The 26,538-nt window shown below is 55.6% G+C and overlaps 1 protein-coding gene across 1 annotated transcript; it reads left to right on the top strand.

The window, feature by feature from the left end:
• Window positions 1–95: 95 nt before the first annotated feature.
• HADHA (hydroxyacyl-CoA dehydrogenase trifunctional multienzyme complex subunit alpha) lies at window positions 96–26,538 on the top strand. Its single transcript, XM_066594412.1, has 20 exons — window positions 96–245; window positions 2,472–2,513; window positions 5,577–5,647; window positions 13,234–13,367; window positions 13,764–13,902; window positions 14,584–14,703; window positions 14,776–14,878; window positions 14,956–15,078; window positions 16,726–16,844; window positions 16,928–16,984; window positions 17,983–18,092; window positions 18,317–18,451; window positions 19,215–19,386; window positions 19,525–19,611; window positions 21,189–21,329; window positions 22,457–22,525; window positions 22,597–22,792; window positions 23,491–23,605; window positions 25,495–25,640; window positions 26,090–26,538. Exons 1-20 carry the CDS (start codon window positions 194–196, stop codon window positions 26,233–26,235), a joined length of 2,277 nt encoding a protein of 758 aa, XP_066450509.1. The 5' UTR covers window positions 96–193; the 3' UTR covers window positions 26,236–26,538.

Here is a 26,538-nt window from a genome sequence, read left to right on the forward strand (position 1 = left end):
CAGGTTATTCCGCTCTGTATGAGGTACCGGCGGCCGGGACTGTGATAGCCGCTCATTATTAACTCGCTGCACCCCTCTACTCTATCGGCGGCCGCTCATCCTTACTCATCTAGGGTCAGGCATTGCTGAGGACAGCCCCGCCGCTTAAAGGAGGCCCCGGCGCCGGCTGAGCCTCAGTGTCACCGAGGACAACATGGCGGCTGTGAGGAGCGTCGGAGCGCTGGGCCGGCTGGGCGGGAGGACAGGTACTGACTAAGGGGTGCCGGGGGCTCTGCGGTGGGCCCGGGGCTCTGCTGAGGTCTCCGCCCCCGTGTGTACTTGTACGGTTACCTGACAATCCCTGGACTCTGTGACTGGGGCGGGAATGAGCGTCACGTGACTGTGCAGACCCCCCCCCCCTATGTTATACCACAGAGGTCGCCGGTAGACCGGTCACACAATGTTCTGCGGTGTCGGTGAATACGCTGCAGGTCTGTGTGACCGACAATCCATCCCGCTGCCAATACCGCCCCCGAGTGTCTGCCGTGTGATCTGCACCTCCGGGCCGCAGGCGGTACTCTGGGGGTCCGGCCCCCGCGGGGCTGCCGTGTGATCTGCGCCTCCGGGCCGCAGGCAGTGGTCTGGGGGTCCGGCCCCCGCGGGGCTGCCGTGTGATCTGCGCCTCCGGGCCGCAGGCAGTGGTCTGGGGGTCCGGCCCCCGCGGGGCTGCCGTGTGATCTGCGCCTCCGGGCCGCAGGCGGTGCTCTGGGGGTCCGGCCCCCGTGGGGCTGAGGTGTGACCTGCGCCTCCGGGCCGCAGGCGGTGCTCTGGGGGTCCGGCCCCCGCGGGGCTGAGGTGCGACCTGCGCCTCCGGGCCGCAGGCGGTGCTCTGGGGGTCCGGCCCCCGCGGGGCTGAGGTGCGACCTGCGCCTCCGGGCCGCAGGCGGTGCTCTGGGGGTCCGGCCCCCGCGGGGCTGAGGTGCGATCTGCGCCTCCGGGCCGCAGGCGGTGCTCTGGGGGTCCGGCCCCCGCGGGGCTGAGGTGCGATCTGCGCCTCCGGGCCGCAGGCGGTGCTCTGGGGGTCCGGCCCCCGCGGGGCTGAGGTGCGATCTGCGCCTCCGGGCCGCAGGCGGTGCTCTGGGGGTCCGGCCCCCGCGGGGCTGAGGTGCGATCTGCGCCTCCGGGCCGCAGGCGGTGCTCTGGGGGTCCCGCTGCAGTCACCGCCCGCCGTCACATGCAAGAAATGCGCAGGAGTTGGGGGAGTGACCATTGGCACAGATGTGACCGCCGCCACGTCCGCAGCACCAAAATGAAATGGAACTATGATAACTCTGCCTGTCGCGGCCGCCTAATCTACATTGTCGCAGCAACATCTAGCCAATTCAAACCGCTGGCTGTGCGCCTCTGTGCCAGGAGGTGTTGTCATAGGGTCTTGTGACTCAACCTGCTGTCGGGGGACGTGCTAGGGGCGATACCAGCAGGGGCAGTAATGGTGGGGTTCCAGCTACAATCTGAGGAACTACGACTCCCAGCAGGCTCTGCGCCGCCCAGCTGGGGGAGGACTACGACTCCCAGCATGCTCTGCGTCTGGCGGATCAGATTGTTTCCCGCTGTGGTCGGGATGTCTGTGTGGTCCGGTGGCCCCTGGAGTGGGGATGGGGCCCATGACTAAAGGGTAGAGCGCCCCCCTCCCTCACACTCCGGTAGTCACAGAGCTGCGGACCTCTAAGGAGGGGGTTGGGATGCCTTGTGGCCATGTGATGGCGCTGTTGTCCGTTCGCTGCAGGACGGGCGGTGGCAGGCGGACAGGAGATCCATCCGGCGGTCGTCTCCCCCGCAGGACGCGACTACTGCTGGGGGTCCGCATCATATAATACAATACAATATAACCGTACCCCGCCCGGACCCCTGCACTGCCCCCCCCCCCCTCCCTTCCCCAATGTCATGTGACCAAGGAGCCCCCCAGTGTGCTGTAGGGCTTTCTACCCTCTGCAGGCTGATGTTCGGGGGCCGTCCTGTAGAGGGCGCTCTCCTGGCATGTATGTAGGGGAAAGGTCCTGCTTGTCAGACGGGTTCCTGCTTACATGAGTGCACATGTGAGGTGGGGGAGAACATCCACTGGTCACATGACGGCGCCTCATGCTGGTGGCAGCTGGGTATGGCACGGATACACATGGCTTCTTGATGCAGCTGATAGACATGCAGGGCGTAGCACACGTGTGTGTGCAGGGCAGGGCTGGGGGCAGAGTACAACTCACGCCTGTAGACCTGGCATCTGAAGAGGGACGTGCGCCCCCTGCTGGTATGCTGTCTGCAGACCCGACATATCCCTTCTGTATAACGCAATCATAAAGAAATGTCGTGTACTCCGGGGGGCACCGGGACCCCCATCATGTACCGCACTGCTCTGGATGTGTGGGGGACGATGCTGCGCAGAAGCTGCTAGATCATCATCATCATCATCATCATCATCTGGTTTCTCTGTTTTGCAGGTTTTACCTCCAGATCCCTATCCACAGCTACTGCCCTCCTGTGTAAGTAACCCATCTGTACACGTGTGGAGAAAAGTTACTAGTACCCCAGAGCTGCACTCGCTATTCTGCTGGTGGAGTCACTGTGTACATACATTACTTATCCTGTACTGCTCCTGGGTTACATCCTGTATTATACTCCTGAGCTGCACTCACTATTCTGCTGGTGGAGTCACTGTGTACATACATTACTTATCCTGTACTGATCCTGAGTTACATTCTGTATTATACTCCAGAGCTGCACTCATTATTCTGCTGGTGGAGTCACGGTGTACATACATTACTTATCCTGTACTGCTCCTGGGTTACATCCTGTATTATACTCCTGAGCTGCACTCACTATTCTGCTGCTGGTGGAGTCACTGTGTACATACATTACTTATCCTGTACTGATCCTGAGTTAGATCCAGTATTATACCCCAGAGCTGCACTCACTATTCTGCTGGTGGAGTCACTGTGTACATACATTACTTATCCTGTACTGATCCTGAGTTACATTCTGTATTATACTCCAGAGCTGCACTCACTATTCTGCTGGTGGAGTCACCGTGTACATACATTACTTATCCTGTACTGATCCTGAGTTACATCCAGTATTATACCCCAGAGCTGCACTCACTATTCTGCTGGTGGAGTCACTGTGTACATACATTACTTATCCTGTACTGATCCTGAGTTACATCCTGTATTATACCCCAGAGCTGCACTCACTATTCTGCTGGTGGAGTCACCGTGTACATACATTACTTATCCTGTACTGATCCTGAGTTACATCCAGTATTATACCCCAGAGCTGCACTCACTATTCTGCTGGTGGAGTCACTGTGTACATACATTACTTATCCTGTACTGATCCTGAGTTACAGCCTGTATTATACTCCAGAACTGCACTCACTATTCTGCTGGTGGAGTCACTGTGTACATACATTACTTATCCTGTACTGACCCTGAGTTACATCCAGTATTATACTCCAGAGCTGCACTCACTATTCTGCTGGTGGAGTCACTGTGTACATACATTACTTATCCTGTACTGCTCCTGAGTTACATCCTGTATTATACTCCAGAGCTGCACTCACTATTCTGCTGGTGGAGTCACTGTGTACATACATTACTTATCCTGTACTGATCCTGAGTTACATCCTGTATTATACCCCAGAGCTGCACTCACTATTCTGCTGGTGGAGTCACTGTGTACATACATTACTTATCCTGTACTGATCCTGAGTTACATCCTGTATTATACTCCAGAGCTGCACTCACTATTCTGCTGGTGGAGTCACTGTGTGCATACATTACTTATCCTGTACTGATCCTGAGTTACATCCTGTATTATACTCCAGAGCTGCACTCACTATTCTGTTGGTGGAGTCACTACGTACATGCATTACTTATCCTGTACTGATCCCGAGTTACATCCTGTATTATACCCCAGAGCTGCACTCACTATTCTGCTGGTGGAGTCACTGTGTACATACATTACTTATACTGTACTGATCCCGAGTTACATCCTGTATTATACCCCAGAGCTGCACTCACTATTCTGCTGGTGGAGTCACTGTGTACATGCATTACTTATCCTGTACTGATCCCGAGTTACATCCTGTATTATACCCCAGAGCTGCACTCACTATTCTGTTGGTGGAGTCACTACGTACATGCATTACTTATCCTGTACTGATCCCGAGTTACATCCTGTATTATACCCCAGAGCTGCACTCACTATTCTGCTGGTGGAGTCACTGTGTACATACATTACTTATACTGTACTGATCCTGAGTTACATCCTGTATTATACCCCAGAGCTGCACTCACTATTCTGCTGGTGGAGTCACTGTGTACATACATTACTTATCCTGCACTGATCCTGAGTTACATCCTGTATTATACCCCAGAGCAGCGCTCACTATTCTGCTGGTGGGGTCACTGTGTACATACATTACTTATCCTGTACTGCTCCTGAGTTACATCCTGTATTATACTCCAGAGCTGCACTCACTATTCTGCTGGTGGAGTCACTGTGTACATACATTACTTATCCTATACTGATCCTGAGTTACATCCTGTATTATACTCCAGAGCTGCACTCACTATTCTGCTGGTGGAGTCACTGTGTACATACATTACTTATCCTGTACTGATCCTGAGTTACATCCTGTATTATACTCCAGAGCTGCACTCACTATTCTGCTGGTGGAGTCACTGTGTACATACATTACTTATCCTGCACTGATCCTGAGTTACATCCTGTATTATACTCCAGAGCTGCACTCACTATTCTGCTGGTGGAGTCACTGTGTACATACATTACTTATCTTGTACTGATCCTGAGTTACATCCTGTATTATACTCTGGAGCTGCACTCACTATTCTGCTGGTGGAGTCACTGTGTACATACATTACTTATCCTGTACTGATCCTGAGTTACATCCTGTATTATACTCCAGAGCTGCACTCACTATTCTGCTGGTGGAGTCACTGTGTACATACATTACTTATCCTGCACTGATCCTGAGTTACATCCTGTATTATACTCTGGAGCTGCACTCACTATTCTGCTGGTGGAGTCACTGTGTACATACATTACTTATCCTGTACTGATCCTGAGTTACATCCTGTATTATACTCCAGAGCTGCACTCCCTATTCTGCTGGTGGAGTCACTGTGTACATACATTACTTATCCTGTACTGCTCCTGAGTTACATCCTGTATTATACTCCAGAGCTGCACTCACTATTCTGCTGGTGGAGTCACTGTGTACATACATTACTTATCCTGTACTGCTCCTGAGTTACATCTTGTATTATACCCCAGAGCTGCACTCACTATTCTGCTGGTGGAGTCACTGTGTACATACATTACTTATCCTGCACTGATCCTGAGTTACATCCTGTATTATACTCCAGAGCTGCACTCACTATTCTCCTGATGAATAGTGAGTGCAGCTCTGGGGTATAATACAGGATGTGTAATGTATGTACACAGTGACAGTTGGGCTCTTGCTGCCCTTGTGTTGGGGATCCCCTCTGAGATCTGATGTAACGCCTGGCTTGGTATTGTTGCAGCGCGGACGCACGTGGGCTACGAGGTCAAAAACGATGTCGCCGTTGTTCGATTCAACACCCCAAACTCTAAGGTGAGACTGTTGCAGAGCATGCTGGGAGTTGTGTGTCGTCTCACACCGGCGCTGTATCACTGAATCCCTGTTAATTGAGCATCTGTTCGACCTGATAGCTGCTGGATTATCAGATGTCGTGTTCTCCCCCCTCCCCCACACCCCCGTTCACGTCATGTGTTTATGCATCAGCAGGCCACATCTGTCCTCCGTACGCTGCTAGATGGCTATATACGGGGGCGTATATTTATGTATCAGCCGGTCACATGACCTCCTGTCCTCTGTGCGGCGCTGTATATTGATGCGTCGGCCGGTCACATGACCTCCTGTCCTCCGTGTGGGGGGTATATTGATGCGTCGGCCGGTCACATGACCTCCTGTCCTCCGTGCGGCACTGTATACTGATGCGTCGGCCGGTCACATGACCTCCTGTCCTCTGTGTGGCGCTGTATACTGATGCGTCGGCCGGTCACATGACCTCCTGTCCTCTGTGTGGCGCTGTATATTGATGCGTCGGCCGGTCACATGACCTCCTGTCCTCCGTGTGGCGCTGTATAGTGATGCGTCGGCCGGTCACATGACCTCCTGTCCTCTGTGCGGGGGTGTATACTGATGCGTCGGCCGGTCACATGACCTCCTGTCCTCTGTGTGGCGCTGTATACTGATGCGTCGGCCGGTCACATGACCTCCTGTCCTCCGTGCGGCGCTGTATACTGATGCGTCGGCCGGTCACATGACCTCCTGTCCTCCGTGTGGCGCTGTATACTGATGCGTCGGCCGGTCACATGACCTCCTGTCCTCTGTGCGGCGCTGTATACTGATGCGTCGGCCGGTCACATGACCTCCTGTCCTCTGTGCGGCGCTGTATACTGATGCGTCGGCCGGTCACATGACCTCCTGTCCTCCGTGCGGGGGTGTATATTGATGCGTCGGCCGGTCACATGACCTTCTGTCCTCTGTGCGGCGCTGTATATTGATGCGTCGGCCGGTCACATGACCTTCTGTCCTCTGTGCGGCGCTGTATATTGATGCGTCGGCCGGTCACATGACCTCCTGTCCTCTGTGCGGCGCTGTATATTGATGCGTCGGCCGGTCACATGACCTCCTGTCCTCCGTGCGGCGCTGTATACTGATGCGTCGGCCGGTCACATGACCTCCTGTCCTCTGTGCGGCGCTGTATACTGATGCGTCGGCCGGTCACATGACCTCCTGTCCTCTGTGTGGCGCTGTATACTGATGCGTCGGCCGGTCACATGACCTCCTGTCCTCCGTGCGGGGGTGTATACTGATGCGTTGGCCGGTCACATGACCTCCTGTCCTCTGTGCGGCGCTGTATATTGATGCGTCGGCCGGTCACATGACCTCCTGTCCTCCGTGTGGCGCTGTATAGTGATGCGTCGGCCGGTCATATGACCACCTGTCCTCCGTGTGGCGCTGTATAGTTATGTGTCGGCCGGTCACATGACCTCCTGTCCTCCTTGCGGCGGTGTATATTGATGCGGCGGTGTATATTGATGCGTCGGCCGGTCACATGACCTCCTGTCCTTCGTGCGGCGCTGTATACTGATGCGTCGGCCGGTCACATGACCTCCTGTCCTCCGTGTGGCGCTGTATACTGATGCGTCGGCCGGTCACATGGCCTCCTGTCCTCAATGCGGCGCTGTATATTGATGCGTCGGCCGGTCACATGACCTCCTGTCCTCCGGGTGGCGCTGTATACTGATGCGTCGGCCGGTCACATGGCCTCCTGTCCTCAGTGCGGCGCTGTATACTGATGCGTCGGCCGGTCACATGACCTCCTGTCCTCCGTGCGGGGGTGTATACTGATGCGTCAGCCGGTCACATGACCTCCTGTCCTCCGTGCGGCGCTGTATATTGATGCGTCGGCCGGTCACATGACCTCCTGTCCTCCGTGTGGCGCTGTATATTGATGCGTCAGCCGGTCATATGACCTCCTGTCCTCTGTGCGGCGCTGTATACTGATGCGTCGGCCGGTCACATGACCTCCTGTCCTCCGTGTGGCGCTGTATATTGATGCGTCGGCCGGTCACATGACCTCCTGTCCTCCGTGTGGCGCTGTATATTGATGCGTCAGCCGGTCACATGACCTCCTGTCCTCCGTGTGGCGCTGTATCCTGATGCGTCGGCCGGTCACATGACCACCTGTCCTCCGTGTGGCGCTGTATCCTGATGCGTCAGCCGGTCACATGACCTCCTGTCCTCCGTGTGGCGCTGTATCCTGATGCGTCGGCCGGTCACATGACCACCTGTCCTCCGTGTGGCGCTGTATATTGATGCGTCAGCCGGTCACATGACCTCCTGTCCTCTGTGCAGCGCTGTATACTGATGCGTCGGCCGGTCACATGACCTCCTGTCCTCCGTGCGGGGGTGTATACTGATGCGTCGGCCGGTCACATGACCTCCTGTCCTCTGTGCGGCGCTGTATATTGATGCGTCGGCCGGTCACATGACCTCCTGTCCTCCGTGCGGGGGTGTATACTGATGCGTCGGCCGGTCACATGACCTCCTGTCCTCCGTGCGGGGGTGTATACTGATGCGTCGGCCGGTCACATGACCTCCTGTCCTCCGTGCGGGGGTGTATACTGATGCGTCGGCCGGTCATGTCCTCCGTATGGCGCTGTATACTGATGCGCCGGCCGGTCACATGACTCCTGTCCTCCGTGTGGCGCTGTATCCTGATGCGTCGGCCGGTCACATGACCTCCTGTCCTCCGTGTGGCGCTGTATACTGATGCGTCGGCCGGTCACATGACCTCCTGTCCTCCGTGTGGCACTGTATACTGATGCGTCGGCCGGTCACATGACCTCCTGTCCTCCGTGTGGCACTGTATACTGATGCGCCGGCCGGTCACATGACCTCCTGTCCTCCGTGTGGCGCTGTATACTGATGCGTCGGCCGGTCACATGACCTCCTGTCCTCTGTGCGGCGCTGTATATTGATGCGTCGGCCGGTGACATGACCTCCTGTCCTCCGTGCGGCGCTGTATACTGATGCCTCGGCCGGTCACAGGACCTCCTGTCCTCCGTGTGGCGCTGTATACTGATGCCTCGGCCGGTCACAGGACCTCCTGTCCTCCGTGCGGCGCGGTATAGTGATGCGCCGGCCGGTCACATGACCTCCTGTCCTCTGTGTGGCGCTGTATACTGATGCCTCGGCCGGTCACATGACCTCCTGTCCTCCGTGCGGCGCGGTATAGTGATGCGCCGGCCGGTCACATGACCTCCTGTCCTCCGTGTGGCGCTGTATATTGATACGTCGGCCGGTCACATGACCTCCTGTCCTCTGTGCGGCGCTGTATACTGATGCGTCGGCCGCTCACATGACCTCCTGTCCTCCGTGTGGCGCTGTGTATTGATGCGTCGGCCGGTCACATGACCTCCTGTCCTCCGTGTGGCGCTGTATACTGATGCGTCGGCCGGTCACATGACCTCCTGTCCTCCGTGTGGCGCTGTATCCTGATGCGTCGGCCGGTCACATGACCACCTGTCCTCCGTGTGGCGCTGTATCCTGATGCGTCAGCCGGTCACATGACCTCCTGTCCTCCGTGTGGCGCTGTATCCTGATGCGTCGGCCGGTCACATGACCACCTGTCCTCCGTGTGGCGCTGTATATTGATGCGTCAGCCGGTCACATGACCTCCTGTCCTCTGTGCAGCGCTGTATACTGATGCGTCGGCCGGTCACATGACCTCCTGTCCTCCGTGCGGGGGTGTATACTGATGCGTCGGCCGGTCACATGACCTCCTGTCCTCTGTGCGGCGCTGTATATTGATGCGTCGGCCGGTCACATGACCTCCTGTCCTCCGTGCGGGGGTGTATACTGATGCGTCGGCCGGTCACATGACCTCCTGTCCTCCGTGCGGGGGTGTATACTGATGCGTCGGCCGGTCACATGACCTCCTGTCCTCCGTGCGGGGGTGTATACTGATGCGTCGGCCGGTCATGTCCTCCGTATGGCGCTGTATACTGATGCGCCGGCCGGTCACATGACTCCTGTCCTCCGTGTGGCGCTGTATCCTGATGCGTCGGCCGGTCACATGACCTCCTGTCCTCCGTGTGGCGCTGTATACTGATGCGTCGGCCGGTCACATGACCTCCTGTCCTCCGTGTGGCACTGTATACTGATGCGTCGGCCGGTCACATGACCTCCTGTCCTCCGTGTGGCACTGTATACTGATGCGCCGGCCGGTCACATGACCTCCTGTCCTCCGTGTGGCGCTGTATACTGATGCGTCGGCCGGTCACATGACCTCCTGTCCTCTGTGCGGCGCTGTATATTGATGCGTCGGCCGGTGACATGACCTCCTGTCCTCCGTGCGGCGCTGTATACTGATGCCTCGGCCGGTCACAGGACCTCCTGTCCTCCGTGTGGCGCTGTATACTGATGCCTCGGCCGGTCACAGGACCTCCTGTCCTCCGTGCGGCGCGGTATAGTGATGCGCCGGCCGGTCACATGACCTCCTGTCCTCTGTGTGGCGCTGTATACTGATGCCTCGGCCGGTCACATGACCTCCTGTCCTCCGTGCGGCGCGGTATAGTGATGCGCCGGCCGGTCACATGACCTCCTGTCCTCCGTGTGGCGCTGTGTATTGATGCGTCGGCCGGTCACATGACCTCCTGTCCTCCGTGTGGCGCTGTATACTGATGCGTCGGCCGGTCACATGACCTCCTGTCCTCCGTGTGGCGCTGTATATTGATGCGTCGGCCGGTCACATGACCTCCTGTCCTCCGTGCGGCGCTGTATACTGATGCGTCGGCCGGTCACATGACCTCCTGTCCTCTGTGCGGCGCTGTATACTGATGCGTCGGCCGGTCACATGACCTCCTGTCCTCCGTGCGGGGGTGTATACTGATGCGTCGGCCGGTCACATGACCTCCTGTCCTCCGTGTGGCGCTGTATCCTGATGTGTCGGCTGGTCATGTCCTCCGTGTGGCGCTGTATCCTGATGCGTCGGCCGGTCACATGACCTCCTGTCCTCCGTGCGGCACTGTATCCTGATGCGTCGGCCGGTCACATGACCACCTGTCCTCCGTGTGGCGCTGTATCCTGATGCGTCGGCCGGTCACATGACCTCCTGTCCTCCGTGCGGGGGTGTATACTGATAAGTCGGCCGGTCACATGACCTCCTGTCCTCCGTGTGGCGCTGTATACTGATGCGTCGGCCGGTCATGTCCTCCGTGTGGCGCTGTATACTGATGCGCCGGCCGGTCACATGACTCCTGTCCTCCGTGTGGCGCTGTATCCTGATGCGTCGGCCGGTCACATGACCTCCTGTCCTCCGTGTGGCGCTGTATCCTGATGCGTCGGCCGGTCACATGACCTCCTGTCCTCCGTGTGGCGCTGTATACTGATGCGTCGGCCGGTCACATGACCTCCTGTCCTCCGTGTGGCGCTGTATACTGATGCGTCGGCCGGTCACATGACCACCTGTCCTCTGTGCGGCGCTGTATATTGATGCGTCGGCCGGTGACATGACCTCCTGTCCTCCGTGCGGCGCTGTATATTGATGCGGCGGCCGGTCACATGACCTCCTGTCCTCCGTGTGGCGCTGTATACTGATGCCTCGGCCGGTCACATGACCTCCTGTCCTCCGTGCGGCGCTCTATACTGATGCGTCGGCCGGTCACATGACCTCCTGTCCTCTGTGCGGCGCTGTATACTGATGCGTCGGCCGGTCACATGACCTCCTGTCCTCCGTGTGGCGCTGTATACTGATGCGTCGGCCGGTCACATGACCTCCTGTCCTCCGTGTGGCGCTGTATATTGATGCGTCGGCCGGTCACATGACCTCCTGTCCTCCGTGCGGCGCTCTATACTGATGCGTCGGCCGGTCACATGACCTCCTGTCCTCTGTGCGGCGCTGTATACTGATGCGTCGGCCGGTCACATGACCTCCTGTCCTCCGTGCGGGGGTGTATACTGATGCGTCGGCCGGTCACATGACCTCCTGTCCTCTGTGTGGCGCTGTATCCTGATGTGTCGGCCGGTCACATGACCTCCTGTCCTCTGTGCGGCGCTGTATACTGATGCGTCGGCCGGTCACATGACCTCCTGTCCTCCGGGTGGCGCTGTATACTGATGTGTCGGCCGGTCACATGACCTCCTGTCCTCCGGGTGGCGCTGTATATTGATGCGTCGGCCGGTCACATGACCTCCTGTCCTCTGTGTGGCGCTGTATACTGATGCGTCGGCCGGTCACATGACCTCCTGTCCTCCGTGTGGCGCTGTATCCTGATGCGTCGGCTGGTCATGTCCTCCGTGTGGCGCTGTATCCTGATGCGTCGGCCGGTCACATGACCTCCTGTCCTCCGTGTGGCGCTGTATCCTGATGTGTCGGCTGGTCATGTCCTCCGTGTGGCGCTGTATCCTGATGCGTCGGCTGGTCATGTCCTCCGTGTGGCGCTGTATCCTGATGCGTCGGCCGGTCACATGACCTCCTGTCCTCCGTGTGGCGCTGTATCCTGATGTGTCGGCTGGTCATGTCCTCCGTGTGGCGCTGTATCCTGATGCGTCGGCTGGTCATGTCCTCCGTGTGGCGCTGTATCCTGATGCGTCGGCCGGTCACATGACCTCCTGTCCTCCGTGTGGCGCTGTATCCTGATGCGTCGGCCGGTCACATGACCTCCTGTCCTCCGTGTGGCGCTGTATCCTGATGCGTCGGCCGGTCACATGACCTCCTGTCCTCCGTGTGGCGCTGTATCCTGATGTGTCGGCTGGTCATGTCCTCCGTGTGGCGCTGTATCCTGATGTGTCGGCTGGTCATGTCCTCCGTGCGGCGCTGTATCCTGATGCGTCGGCCGGTCACATGACCTCCTGTCCTCCGTGTGGCGCTGTATCCTGATGCGTCGGCTGGTCATGTCCTCCGTGTGGCGCTGTATCCTGATGCGTCGGCTGGTCATGTCTTCCGTGTGGCGCTGTATCCTGATGCGTCGGCCGGTCACATGACCTCCTGTCCTCCGTGTGGCGCTGTATCCTGATGTGTTGGCCGGTCACATGACCTCCTGTCCTCCGTGCGGCGCTCTATACTGATGCGTCGGCCGGTCACATGACCTCCTGTCCTCCGTGTGGCGCTGTATCCTGATGTGTCGGCTGGTCATGTCCTCCGTGTGGCGCTGTATCCTGATGCGTCGGCTGGTCATGTCCTCCGTGTGGCGCTGTATACTGATGCGTCGGCCGGTCACATGACCTCCTGTCCTCCGTGTGGCGCTGTATCCTGATGTGTTGGCCGGTCACATGACCTCCTGTCCTCCGTGTGGCGCTGTATCCTGATGTGTCGGCTGGTCATGTCCTCCGTGTGGCGCTGTATCCTGATGCGTCGGCTGGTCATGTCCTCCGTGTGGCGCTGTATCCTGATGCGTCGGCCGGTCACATGACCTCCTGTCCTCCGTGTGGCGCTGTATCCTGATGTGTTGGCCGGTCACATGACCTCCTGTCCTCCGTGTGGCGCTGTATCCTGATGTGTTGGCCGGTCACATGACCTCCTGTCCTCCGTGTGGCGCTGTATCCTGATGTGTTGGCCGGTCACATGACCTCCTGTCCTCCGTGTGGCGCTGTGTACTGATGCGTGGGCGCTCTCTCTCCCGCAGGTGAACACGTTGTCCCGGCAGCTGCAGGCGGAGTTCAGCGATGTGATGGATGAGGTCTGGGCTGACGATGCCGTGAGAAGCGCCGTCCTCATCTCCGCCAAACCCGGCTGCTTCATCGCCGGCGCCGACATCAAGTGAGCCGTGTTATGTGTATTAACCCTTCCTGCTCATAGGGGTGAGTGGTGAGTGCGGAGTACCGCCGAATGCCGCTGTGGCTTGGATTACGGAAGCAGGTACCATGTGTGTTCCGCCTACATAGAGGTGGATGGTATTGGCACGCGTGGCACAGTGAGCAGCGCTGAGATACGGCGCCGGCCGCTGCCCCGCACTTACTGTAAAGCCCACTCACTTCTGTGTGGGCAGGAATGCCAGTTCAGCTATACCCGTAATCCTGCCACAGCAGACGGGGTGGGATGTACGGCTCAGATACCAGCTCCTCTGTACCCCCGCGTAGACTGCCTTCATGATGGATTGTGCGCCGGGCAGAGCAGCTTCGGCTGACCCCTGACCCCCATGTCTGTCGTCTCCAGCATGATCGAGTCCTGTAAGAGCTCCCAGGAGGTGTCGCAGCTCTCCCAGGCCGGGCAGAAGATGTTTGAGAAACTTGAGAAGTCCCCAAAACCCATCGTGGCTGCGATCAACGGCTCCTGCTTGGGAGGAGGGCTGGAGGTATGTGCACTAACCGGGCATCGGGGGCGCTGTGCTGCTTACTAACTCATACAGTTGGGCTGGAGGTATGTACACTAACTGGGCACTAGGGCCGCTGGGCCGCTTACTAACTCATGCAGCTGGGCTGTAGAGGAGGGCTGGAGGTATGTACACTAACTGGGCACTGGGGGCGCTGTGCCGCTTACGAACTCATACATATGGGCTGTACAGGAGTGTTGGGAGGAGGGCTAGAGGTATATGCACTAACTGGGCATGGGGGGGGCGCTGTGCCGCTTACTAACTCATACAATTGGGCTGTAGAGGAGGGGTGGAGGTATGTACACTAACTGGGCACTGGGGGCGCTGTGCTGCTTACTAACTCATACAGTTGGGCTGTAGAGGAGAAGGGCTGGAGGTATGTGCACTAACCTGGTATTGGGCGCGCTGTGCTTCTTACTAATTCATACAGTTGGGCTGTAGAGGAGTGTTGGGAGGGAGGCTGGAGGTACTTGCACTAACCAGGCACAGGGGGCGCTGTGCTGCTTACTAACTCATACAGTTGAGCTGTAGAAAAGGAGGGCTGGAGGTGTGTGCACTAACCGGGCACCGGGGGCGCTGTGCTGCTTACTAACCCATACAGTTGGGCTGTAGAGGAGTGTTGGAGATGGTCTGCACAGGTCCGATGTGATGTCTTCTCTGCAGGTGGCCATCGCCTGCCAGTATCGTGTGGCTACTAAAGACAAGAAGACAGTACTGGCAACCCCTGAAGTTCTGCTGGGCCTGCTGCCTGGTGCTGGGGGCACCCAGAGGCTCCCTAAGATGGTGAGTGGCAGCTGCTGAGACGCCGCTCGTCCGCATGTAGATCTGGTTGTGATGTCTGTCTGCTTCCTCCAGTTGGGTCTTCCTGCTTCCTTCGACATGATGCTCACCGGCAAGAACATTCGTGCTGACAAAGCCAAGAAGATGGGGCTGGTGGACCAGCTGATCGACCCCCTGGGTAAGAGCGTCTGTCGCCGGTGGTGACGTGGGCCGTCCTCCTCTGACTAAGATCTGACTGTTACTTGTGTGTGACAGGTCCTGGCCTGAAGAGCCCCGAGGAGCGCACCATGGAGTACCTGGAGGAGGTGGCCGTCGACTACGCCAGAGGTATCGCCGACAAGAAGGTCTCCCTGAAGAAGCAGAAGGGGCTGATGGCAAGTAAGTGTTGTCCTCGTCTGCTTTGGCATCGTCAGATCCGGGATGGATAAGTCTGTCCGTCCGTGCCGTGGGTTAAGACTTGTAACTCAAATCAATTTTTCCCATTGAAATCAATGGAAACGCCATTAATCCGTTCCGGTTTGCAAAGCTCTCCCACTGATTTCAATGGGGATGGTGTTGCCCCATTGAAAGCAATAGGATGCAGGCAACCCCTGCAGTGACTTTTTTGGGGAAGGCCTTAAAATATAGGCCTCTGCCTGAAAATCATCCCTAGCTGTAGTAAAAAAAAAAAAGATGCTGTCCTCTACGCTGCTGCTCGGTCCTCCTGCACGGCTCTAAAGCTTTTCAGCAGGTGGAGGTTTAAAATCCCCGCCTGCTGAAAGGGCTGCGTCTGATTGGCTAAGTGCTCAGCCAATCACAGGCAGCGCTCTGCCATTCATTGAATTCATGGAATGGTTGAGCACTCGACCAATCAGACGCAGCCCTTCCAGCAGGCGGGGATTTTAAATCACTGATATTAATGTCAATTACAGTAAAAATCTAAAACAAACTCCCTGATGACATGATGGTGTTTAAGGGCTTATTCACACGACCGTATGTCGGACAGGTATTCACGCCCGGCTGATATACGGCGTCTCCCTCTGCAGGGGAAGGAGGCTGGAAGAGCCGGGAGCAGTGCTCTGAGCTCATGCCCCCTCTGCCGGAGAGGGGGCGGAGATAAGTACCAGGACTTGGCTCTGCCCCTGTCCCGCCCCTCCCATTGCAAATAGCGCAGAGTGGCGGAGAGGGGGCGGGAGCTCATTGCTCTGCTCCCGGCTCTTCCAGCCTCCTCCCCCTGCAGAGAGGTGTGAATCCCCGTCCCATGTACGGTCGTCTGAATAAGCCCTAACGGTGCAGTGAAACTGACCTGAGCCCCATAACGGTTTTGGTTTTTCTCTATTCCTGGGGCGCTGAAGCTTCTTTTACAGGATTTAGTTCCTGTTGATAACATTTGGGGGGCACTTGATCACTTCTTGCTCATTTTCTCCCTCGGGGATGGGCGATGTGGTGCAATTTCGGTGTTCAGTTTTTGTTTTTTTTGTTACATCGTTTGCTATACAGAGTAATTAATGCGATGTCTCCGTAGATCAGACTTGTACGCACGCAGCACTACCAATAAAGGGGCCACAACATAGGACCAGTGGGGGTCCCAGAAGAACAGGCCACACGTGTCCCCAAGCGTGGGCAGCAGTGGTTGCACATGGCAGTCCTATTGAAGTGAATGGAGTGGCAGTGTCCATGTGTGGCGGCTGCTGCCTACACCTTGGGTGACGCCAGTGCCCTGTCTTTGAGCTCCATGGTGGTCCCAGCAGTTGGACCCCCTCTGTTTTTGGAGTTTATCTTCTATCCTCTGCAGTAGTGCCACAACACCTTTAAGCCCACTACAGCCTGATATCCAGAGCTACCTGGGAGCCTCGAATACAGGCTGCCATGGCAACCATACCACCCATACATGGCAGAGAGGTCTTCGGGGATCAAGCTAGTTAAATTCACTCAACCGATCCTGGCCATTAACCCTTCAGTGATCTCTGATCTTGAGCGTTGGGTTTGACTGCTGGCCCCCACCACCGGTTCCTCCTCTCACCTCTTGTCTCCTTACGCTCTCAGAGATCACTGACTATGTCATGTCCATCGCCTTCGTGAGGCAGAGGATCTACGAGATGGTGGAGAAGCGGGTGAGGAAGCAGACGAAGGGCCTGTACCCCGCACCCCTGAAGATCATCCAGGTACGAGGCCGCCGGAGCTTTCTGGGAGGCTGCCGGGCGTTGGGTTATACTAGCTGACCTGTTGTCTTGGTGTCTCCTGACAGGTGGTGAAGACCGGGCGGGAGCAGGGCTCCGAGGCCGGGTACTTGGACGAGTCTCTGGTATGTGAGTGGCAGCATGGCACCATCTGTAAGGGGAAGCGCCAACATTTGGCCCCGTTGGGGGGGAAGATGTTACAGGGAGCCCAAAAATGTGCTTCTTAATTTTCTTCCCCCGATACATCCGTCTGTAGTGGCATGCATGCATTTAGGGGTGAAAATGGCGCGTGAGGCCTGATCCACGTTGGTGCCGCTCGCTGGACCCCGCTTACATCCCCTCACCATTTACAGCACCCCTTTCTCTCAAAACTGAGGTGTAATAAGTGTAGAAAGTTAGCTTTTTGCTCAGCTTAATAATTGGCATATAGTGAAAGGTTCTGCAACTTTCTAAGACTTGATTTCAGTTCTTCCGTCTTCAAGATCTCTGTTAGCTGTCGGTGAATAGGACCATTTTGCATCCAGAAAATAAAAAAAGCGGTGTTGTCACAGCTGCGGTTTGTTGCAGTGTATCGGTGAGCAGCGCAAGGCTGTTACTCTTCCCCGGGCCGGTGGGGGTCTCTGCAGCCTGTCCGGGTCTGACGTGTGCTGCTGATGTGTGTAGCTCACTGGATGCGCTGCAGCGAGACTGTAAGATTGTCGGGGTGTGACTGACAGCAAGCAGAGATCTAACACTATATGCAGCATAAAGTGGGGAGGCTTACCTGCCCAGAGCTTCACATGCCGCACCGAGTAATCAGACAAATGTATTATGAGGCCTTTGCTAGGCTTCGCCCGCCTTCAGGCGCCTCAGTGTGGAACTTACGCCAGCTAGCAGGTGACCTAGATTTCGGGTATAGTAAACGTGGCGTGCGGTGGGAGTTCCCTGCCCCCCCTCGTACCCCTCTTGACACTAAGTAGAAGTTTCTTGACCATTTAACAATGATGAGGAATGTAGCACAAAGCAGCTTTTGCCACAAAGTCTGTTGGGTTGCAGATCTCCTCGTTATACCGCAAGTGATAAATCATTACTTATATCGTTGGCTCCTCCTTCCTCATCGTTGGCTCCTCCTCCTTCCTCACAGAGGTTCGGTGAACTGGCCATGACCAGCGAGTCCAAAGCGCTCATCGGCCTCTACCACGGGCAGGTCCAGTGCAAGAAGAACAAGTTCGGGACTCCTCAGAAAGAAGTCAAGTGAGTGACCACGAATCGAGGGAGTGCGCGAACATCCATGCCTTCACTTCCTCCCAGTAACTCCTCCTCCTGCTCCGCCATTAACGCCATGAGATGTTCTGTGCCCCAGTAGCTCCGCCATGCCCCCTCCCGCCCCGCATCCTGTATCAGTCTGCAGCTGGCACCTCCCACCCAGCATATTGTCTGCTCTCGCCTTGGCATTTACCCCCCTCTTCTGTTTGCAGGAACCTGGCCATCCTCGGCGCGGGGCTGATGGGGGCCGGAATTGCTCAGGTCTCTGTAGATAAAGGTATCAAGACCATTCTGAAGGACACGACTGTGGAAGGTCTGGGCCGAGGACAGCAGCAAGTGTTCAAAGGGTGAGGATGGCAGCCTCTGGTGTAGGGTGGGCCGGGCACTCGGGGATGAGGTACTGGTTCTCCTTGTGGAGAGCACTAAGTCATTGGGAGACTTATAGGCCATGCAGTGCGACCTGGGAAATGTGGTATGCAAATAGGAGAAGGTATAATGCCTCTGCAGCGCCACCTATGGTAAGGCCGCTACTCTGTCCGGGTTGGACCTTCTAGGAAGTCCTTTTACATGACGACTATTTCTTCTGAGGGCTTCCCTATTGCCTGTCGGCTTTATGCAAGTAAAGGAGGAAGAGGAATCCCCGGCCTTAAAGGGGATGTTCAGGATTCGGAAAACATGGCTGCTCTCTTCCAAAACAAGTGTTCCATGCTGCACTACAGTCCTCTGCTTGCTGTCAGTGAGTGTGTCATCAGACAGTCGAGACGATCACAAGGTTTTAATGAGTTTACCCCGTTAGATTAAATAGAGCCCCAGGCCGCTGCCATGTGTGTCCGCCGGCGCCTGCCTTGTACACACTGCTGATCGCCGGGGGGGACGTGAAATAGCGAACTGCTACCAACCAACTCTAGACCTAGCAGAGGATAGATCATCAATAGTTCAGACCAAGACTTCTCACAGCTGAGGGGTTGTCACACTTGTACGCAGTCTGTACATCTAGACAACCTGCACTCCGGGCATGCAGGAGAGGTGTGTGCTGTTGTAACGAACCCTCAGCTGTGAGATGTACAGCTCTGTGTTGGGTGTGTTGGTGACTCTCGTCTCCCCCTGCAGCCTCAATGACAAGGTGAAGAAGAGGAGCGTTACCTCGTTTGAGCGGGACAGCATCATGAGTAACCTGACGGGGCAGCTGGACTACCGAAGGTTTGAGAGCGCTGACATGGTGATAGAGGCCGTGTTCGAGGACATCAAGATCAAACACAAAGTACTACAAGAGGTGGAAGCGGTGAGTGTCGCCCCAATACCTTATACTGTCGCGCTGATCCGGCTCTGCTTCACCGGTGCAAATGTACTGTCACCCTGATACGGCTCTGCTTCCCCGTTACGGCAGTACGGTCGCACTGATATGGCACTTCTCTTCCAGGTCACCCCCCCACACTGTATATTTGCCAGTAACACGTCCGCACTCCCGATCGGTCAGATTGCAGCAGTCAGTAAGCGGCCGGACAAGGTGAGTAGTTGTGCGCCCCTCCATGAGGGCTCCTGGCTGGTTTCTGCCTTGGCATGATGACCTTGTTGGGTTTCTAATAACATTCTGGGATCCCTTATTAGAGCACCTCCTGCTGTATCTGATCACAGCTATCAGTGAGCGCCCCCTACAGGACTGCAGGATGCATGTGGGGGTGCAGAGAATCCCTCCTGTACTAATCCCAGCAGGGTATAATAAATGGTGTGTAGAGGGGAATTCTGGGACAACGGTGACCTCCCAGTCATGTGGAAGCCTTTTCTCGTTGCCCTTGAGTTTTGGGGTTTCTCTTTTTCTAATGGCTTCCTCTGCTGTGTGCGGCCTCTCTCCCTCCTTCCCCACCTGTTAGCGCGCTCTGCTGTGTGCGGCCTCCTTCCCCTCCGGTTAGCGCGCGCTCTGCTGTGTGCGGCCTCTTTCCCCTCCTTCCCCACCTGTTAGCACGCTCTGCTGTGTGCGGCCTCTCTCCCTCCTTCCCCACCTGTTAGCACGCTCTGCTGTGTGCGGCCTCCCTCCCTCCTTCCCCACCTGTTAGCGCGCTCTGCTGTGTGCGGCCTCCCTCCCTCCTTCCCCACCTGTTAGCACGCTCTGCTGTGTGCGGCCTCCCTCCCTCCCCTCCTGTTAGCGCGCGCTCTGCTGTGTGCAGCCTCCTTCCCCTCCAGTTAGCGCGCTCTGCTGTGTGCGGCCTCCCTCCCCTCTGGTTAGCGCGCTCTGCTGTGTGCGGCCTCCCTCCCCTCTGGTTAGCGCGCTATGCTGTGTGCGCCCTCCCTCCTTCCCCTCTGGTTAGCGCGCTATGCTGTGTGCGCCCTCCCTCCTTCCCCTCTGGTTAGCGCGCTCTGCTGTGTGCGGCCTCCCTCCCTCCCCTCTGGTTAGCGCGCTCTGCTGTGTGCTCCCTTCCTCCCCTCTGGTTAGCGCGCTCTGCTGTGTGCTCCCTTCCTCCCCTCTGGTTAGCGCGCTCTGCTGTGTGCTCCCTTCCTCCCCTCTGGTTAGCGCGCTATGCTGTGTGCGCCCTCCTTCCCCTTCGTTTAGGTGCGCTATGCTGTGTGCTCCCTCCCTCCTTCCCCTCCGGTTAGCGCGCTCTGCTGCTGTCTGCCTCCTTCCCCTCCGGTTAGCGCGCTCTGCTGCTGTCTGCCTCCTTCCCCTCCGGTTAGCGCGCTCTGCTGCTGTCTGCCTCCTTCCCCTCCGGTTAGCGCGCTCTGCTGCTGTCTGCCTCCTTCCCCTCCGGTTAGCGCGCTCTGCTGCTGTCTGCCTCCTTCCCCTCCGGTTAGCGCGCTCTGCTGCTGTCTGCCTCCTTCCCCTCCGGTTAGCGCGCTCTGCTGCTGTCTGCCTCCTTCCCCTCCGGTTAGCGCGCTCTGCTGCTGCGTGCGGCCCTCCCTCCTTGCTGTTGTTGCCTTCCCTGTCCTCAGTATTAGACATGACAGCGCAGTCTGCAGTGAGATTTCTGTTGGGAGCAGCAGCACAGCCAGCTATGTAGAGTAGTTGTACAGACTCAACAACATTGTGGCTCTTGAGCATGTCCCGACAGCCTGCGGGTACGATGTGTGACTCTTATCCTCTCCTGTCAGGTTGTAGGAATGCACTACTTCTCCCCCGTGGATCGGATGCAGCTGTTGGAAATCATCACTACCGATAAGACATCCCAGGACACGGCCGCCTCAGCCGTAGCTGTGGGGCTGAAGCAGGGCAAGGTCATCATTGTGGTCAAGGTAGGTGAGAAGCCATCACTGTCCTCCAGTGACTGTACAGGTATCTCAGAGGCGCCTGTCCATCAATCCCTACCGATCCCATAATGGTACAGTGAGTGCAGCTCTGGAGTATAATACAGGATGTAACTCAGGGTCAGTACAGGATAAGTAATGTATGTACACAGTGACTCCACCAGCAGAATAGTGAGTGCAGCTCTGGAGTATAATACAGGATGTAACTCAGGAGCAGTACAGGATAAGTAATGTATGTACACAGTGACTCCACCAGCAGAATAGTGAGTGCATCTCTGGGGTATAATACAGGATGTAACTCAGGATCAGCATAGGATAAGTAATGTATGTACACAGTGACTCCTCCAGCAGCAGAATAGTGAGTGCCGCTCTGGAGTATAATACAGGATGTAACTCAGGAGCAGTACAGAATAAGTAATGTGTGCGCACAGTGACTCCACCAGCAGAATAGTGAGTGCAGCTCTGGGGTATAATACAGGCTGTAACTCAGGATCAGTACAGGATAAGTAATGTATGTACACAGTGACTCCACCAGCAGAATAGTGAGTGCAGCTCTGGCGTATAATACAGGATGTAACTCAGGATCAGTACAGGATAAGTAATGTATGTACACAGTGACTCCACCAGCAGAATAGTGAGTGCAGCTCTGGAGTATAATACAGGCTGTAACTCAGGGTCAGTACAGGATAAGTAATGTATGTACACAGTGACTCCACCAGCAGAATAGTGAGTGCAGCTCTGCAGTATAATACAAGATGTAACTCAGGAGCAGTACAGGATTAATAATGTATGTACACAGTGACTCCACCAGCAGAATAGTGAGTGCAGCTCTGGAGTATAATACAGGATGTAACTCAGGAGCAGTACAGGATTAATAATGTATGTACACAGTGACTCCACCAGCAGAATAGTGAGTGCAGCTCTGGAGTATAATACAGGATGTAACTCAGGATCAGTACAGGATAAGTAATGTATGTACACAGTGACTCCACCAGCAGAATAGTGAGTGCAGCTCCAGAGCCCTGAGACCATAGAGGGCACACACATGTCTGTGGAGGATTGTATTCTACTCCTAATCACAATCTAGAGATGACTTTGCTCCTGCTTTCTTTCAGGACGGGCCTGGATTTTATACCACCCGGTGCCTGGCTCCTATGATGGCGGAGGTTGTGCGTGTCTTGCAGGTAAGTAACATGGATATGTTGTTCTCTGGGAGGTATGAGCGGTGTATCAGCGGGGTCTCTCTGTCTTTTAGGAAGGTGTAGCGCCTAAGAAGCTGGATGCCCTCACCACTGGCTTTGGCTTTCCAGTTGGCGCCTCCACGTTGGCTGATGAGGTGGGCATTGATGTGGCTGCCCATGTGGCAGAGGACCTGGGTAAGGCTTTCGGAGAGCGATTTGGAGGTGGCAACGTCGACTTTCTCAAAGCCATGGTGCAGAAGGGATACCTGGGTAAGTGGCTGGTTAAGGTCTGCTGTTATAAGGGACCCGACTCCAACTGTGATGTGGTTAGGGGTACCTGTAAACTAGTCAGCCCGAAGGTGCTTTGTAGGTCCCAGTGAGGACTTCAGAGGTTCCCCAGGCCCTGGGGTGATTTGAAAAAGGGAATCCCCTTTGATCGGGTCACTGAGGCAATCAAAGGTTTAAATCGGACAGAATTGAGAGGCTCCTTTGATCTCAGTTGTCCTCTTTATGGCTGTTCGGTAGTCTGTGCAGCACTTGGGGCTCACACTCGCCCTGCTGACTTCTGTGCCTCTGTTCTGGTTTTGGAGCTAAAAAAACCTAAAACCTTGTTCTTTGTTTTATTTTATTTTCTTCCTCTCCTGCCGTTCAAAAAAAAGATGAAAAAACAAAGACCCAGAAATCCAAACTATTAGGTGCCACTGCCTGAAATGATAGTGGCACTTATAGAGTTAACGGCAGCGATCAGCATTCAGACTGATGGCAGCTGTGACAGACAGCCGGCACCCCCCCTTGTATGGAGCGGTACCTGCTGCTCCCACCCCATGACATCAGTATACATGTGGTAAGGGGCTCCAGGTACCGCAGGGCCCCTACGCAGAAACACATTTAGTTCTTGGCTTGTGGTTTTTTTGCCCCTGCTGAGAATCTCTGGAAACGTAAATTTTTCTCTCCTCCTTCCCTTTCAGGACGCAAATCTGGAAAAGGCTTCTACGTGTATCAGCAGGGGGTGAAGGAGAGAGCGGTGAACTCCGGGGCCGAGGAGATCCTGGAGAAGTACAAGCTGTCGGCCAGAGCCGACGTGTAAGTGGTCCTCGCCTGTAAGGGATTGTTCACACGGTGACCCTTCACATCGGCGTGCTGCCCCTCCCCCTCCCGACGTGTAAGTGGTCGTCACCTGTAAGGGATTGTTCACACGGCGTGCTGCCCCTCCCCCTCCCGTCTGCCAGCGCTAAAAAATCCCAGGCATTAAAAATGGTCCGTTTTTACTATACCAAAAACGAACCCCCTTGTCTGATTCTCCGTGGCGCCGCTGCGGACACCAGACTGATGTGTGTCACCTGCACGGATTACATGGTAACAGACATCATGACTGGTGGTGCTGATACACATGTAACAAACCCTCAGCTGTGAGAAGTATAAGGCCTTATGGCCACGGGAAAATCAGGCCTGCTGCGGATTCTCCATGCAGAATCCCGCAGCGGGTCCCTCCTTTCCCGCGGACATGAGGCCTGAAAATAAGAATTACTCACCTGTCCAGGCTCTGCCCTCCGTCGCGGCCGGATCTTCTTTCTTCAGCCCGGCGGATGTGTTCGGCACACCAGCAGCATGCCGCGGATGCGCTCTGCACTGATGCATTTTTTTTTTTTCTTTCTTTGTTTTTTTTGTATCCTAAAAAAAAGACCTTTCCTTATTTCTAATCACAAACCTATTTGGTATGGGTGCGTCTGCAGAGGGCCGATCTGTCACCGTAACCCATTGATTTATTCCGCACCGTGCAACATAACGAGCCGCGCAACATAACGAGCCGCGCACAACTCTGCCGACAAGAAAAGGTTTATAGCGGAAGAACAAAAAATCTCCTTCTAAAAAAAAAAATCTTAAAGTACAATAAAAGCTGATGCATCAGATATACATGATATTCGTGGCCCTGCCGACCCGCAGAGTAACGCCTTCACATCGGCGCTCGTGGTCCTGCCGACCCGCAGAGTAACGCCTTCACATCGGCGCTCGCATGGTGTACGCTGTAAAAACAAGACGCTCCCTGCCCCAAAAATTACTGAATTGCGTTTTTTACTCTTCAGTTTCGTTACATTTAGATATTCTTAAAAGCCCTTCAGTCCATTAAGCGGTACATTACAGAGGACCACTGGAAGACCAACACTCCCCACCCCAAAAAACTAAATGGGTGGGTGGGCAATGGCATGTCATTATGGGGTTAACAGGAATTTGACGCTTGCTACTACGGTTTCCCTGAAAATAAGATCTTGTTTTATATAAAGTTATTTGCCCCAAAACAGGGAATGTCTTACTTTCAGGGGGTGTCTTATACTCACCTAGCTGACGGCGTCTGGGTCCCTCGCGCTGGTCTCCAGCGTTGCAGCAGGCTGCAGTGTCCTCTGCGCTGACAGCATTCTCTTCCTGGTGACGGGGCTTTGAATACCCCACATCCGGCAAGTGACTGCTGTGAGTGAATCACGAGTGCCGTTGCTCAGCCAATCGGAGCCAGCGCTTGATAAACCAATCACAGCCATTTGGTGATGTCATTCACTGGCTGATTGGCTGATCCACGCTGCTCGTGATCTAGTAACAGCACTTGCTTACTGGAAGCAGGGTATTCAAAGCCCCTTCACCAGGAGAGAATGCTGTCAGCACGGAGGACATCGCAGACTGCCGGAGACCAGCGCGAAAGACCCAGACGCTGCCGACTAGTTGAGTGTTGCTTTTATACCCATCTCTAGTGTAGCTAGGGCTTATTTTGGGGAATGGCTTATAGTTCAAACCCACTCCACCATGAAAATTAGGGTAGGGCTTATTAGTGGGTAAACACGGTAGTGGGTGCTGCCCTCTAGAGTATACCTGATGCCTTCTTCAAGCGCCAAGTCTTACAAGCTGCCTGGCAGATTTTCACCATTGGCCCTGCCTGCTCCCTGCTTGGACGGTCAGTCATTTTTCTCTCTCTGGGTCCACAGCTCTTCCGACGAGGACGTCCAGATGCGTGTGGTCACGCGCTTCGTGAATGAGGCCATCCTGTGCCTGCAGGAAGGGATCCTCAGTAACCCGGTGGAGGGAGACATAGGGGCGGTGTTTGGTCTTGGCTTCCCACCGTGCCTCGGAGGTGAGTGGGAGATCACACGACTCTGCGGAGCGGCCAGCCGGCTCACGATGAGACACAATTCAGCAAATTCTGCGTTAGCCCTAATATAGGTTTCACAAAGGGTTAAAGTATTACACATGGGGGGCGGAGACTTCATGTATAGACATAAATGCTGCTAAACGATATTTGGTGCGTCTTGTTAGACATGTTAGTGGGGGGGGTCTGTTCTATGTAAGCCAAATGACGTCAGAGTCCTTATCTGCTCTGATACATTGTAACGAACCCTGAGGATCTGAAACTTGTGCTGCTGTGTGTAGCTCATACAATTGGCTGCCGTCCTCGGCTGTGTGCGCAGGACCGAGTTATATCAACCTGGATGTATACAGGAATATTCCTATTTACTGACAGCAAGCAGAGATCTTGAAAAGCGATGATGTTTCTAATGTCTGTTGTCTGGACTCTTCTCTTAGGTCCCTTCAGATACACAGACGCCTTTGGGGCGAATCGCATCGTGGAGAAGATGAGGAAGTACGAGAATGTCTACGGGAGCCACTTCACCCCCTGCCAGCTGCTGCTCGACCACGCCAAGGACGCCAGCAAGAAGTTCCACCATTAACCCCAGCCCTGCCCTCGTAGTGGAGCCGTCCTCACGTCTGAGCAGCTGTAAGACCGGTGAATGTATGGAAGATGCAGCGGAGGCTTGTAACCGTCTTGTGCGCCATACGTGCCTTAGATCTAAGATTGTCTCGCGGGCACTGCGGCGTTCTTGCCACGTTGACGCTTTAATGAAGAGTTTAATTTTGTTGCACTTAACACTGAGACTTTAACTCTTAATGTCCCCTGTGGGTGAGGAGACGGCGCTGCAGCAGCGCATTCATTCCGTGTCATGTGGACGTCCATCAATAAACGTTTTTCAGAG

This window comes from Eleutherodactylus coqui, chromosome 1 (genome assembly GCF_035609145.1).
Source record: "Eleutherodactylus coqui strain aEleCoq1 chromosome 1, aEleCoq1.hap1, whole genome shotgun sequence".
Lineage (NCBI taxonomy): Eukaryota > Metazoa > Chordata > Amphibia > Anura > Eleutherodactylidae > Eleutherodactylus > Eleutherodactylus coqui.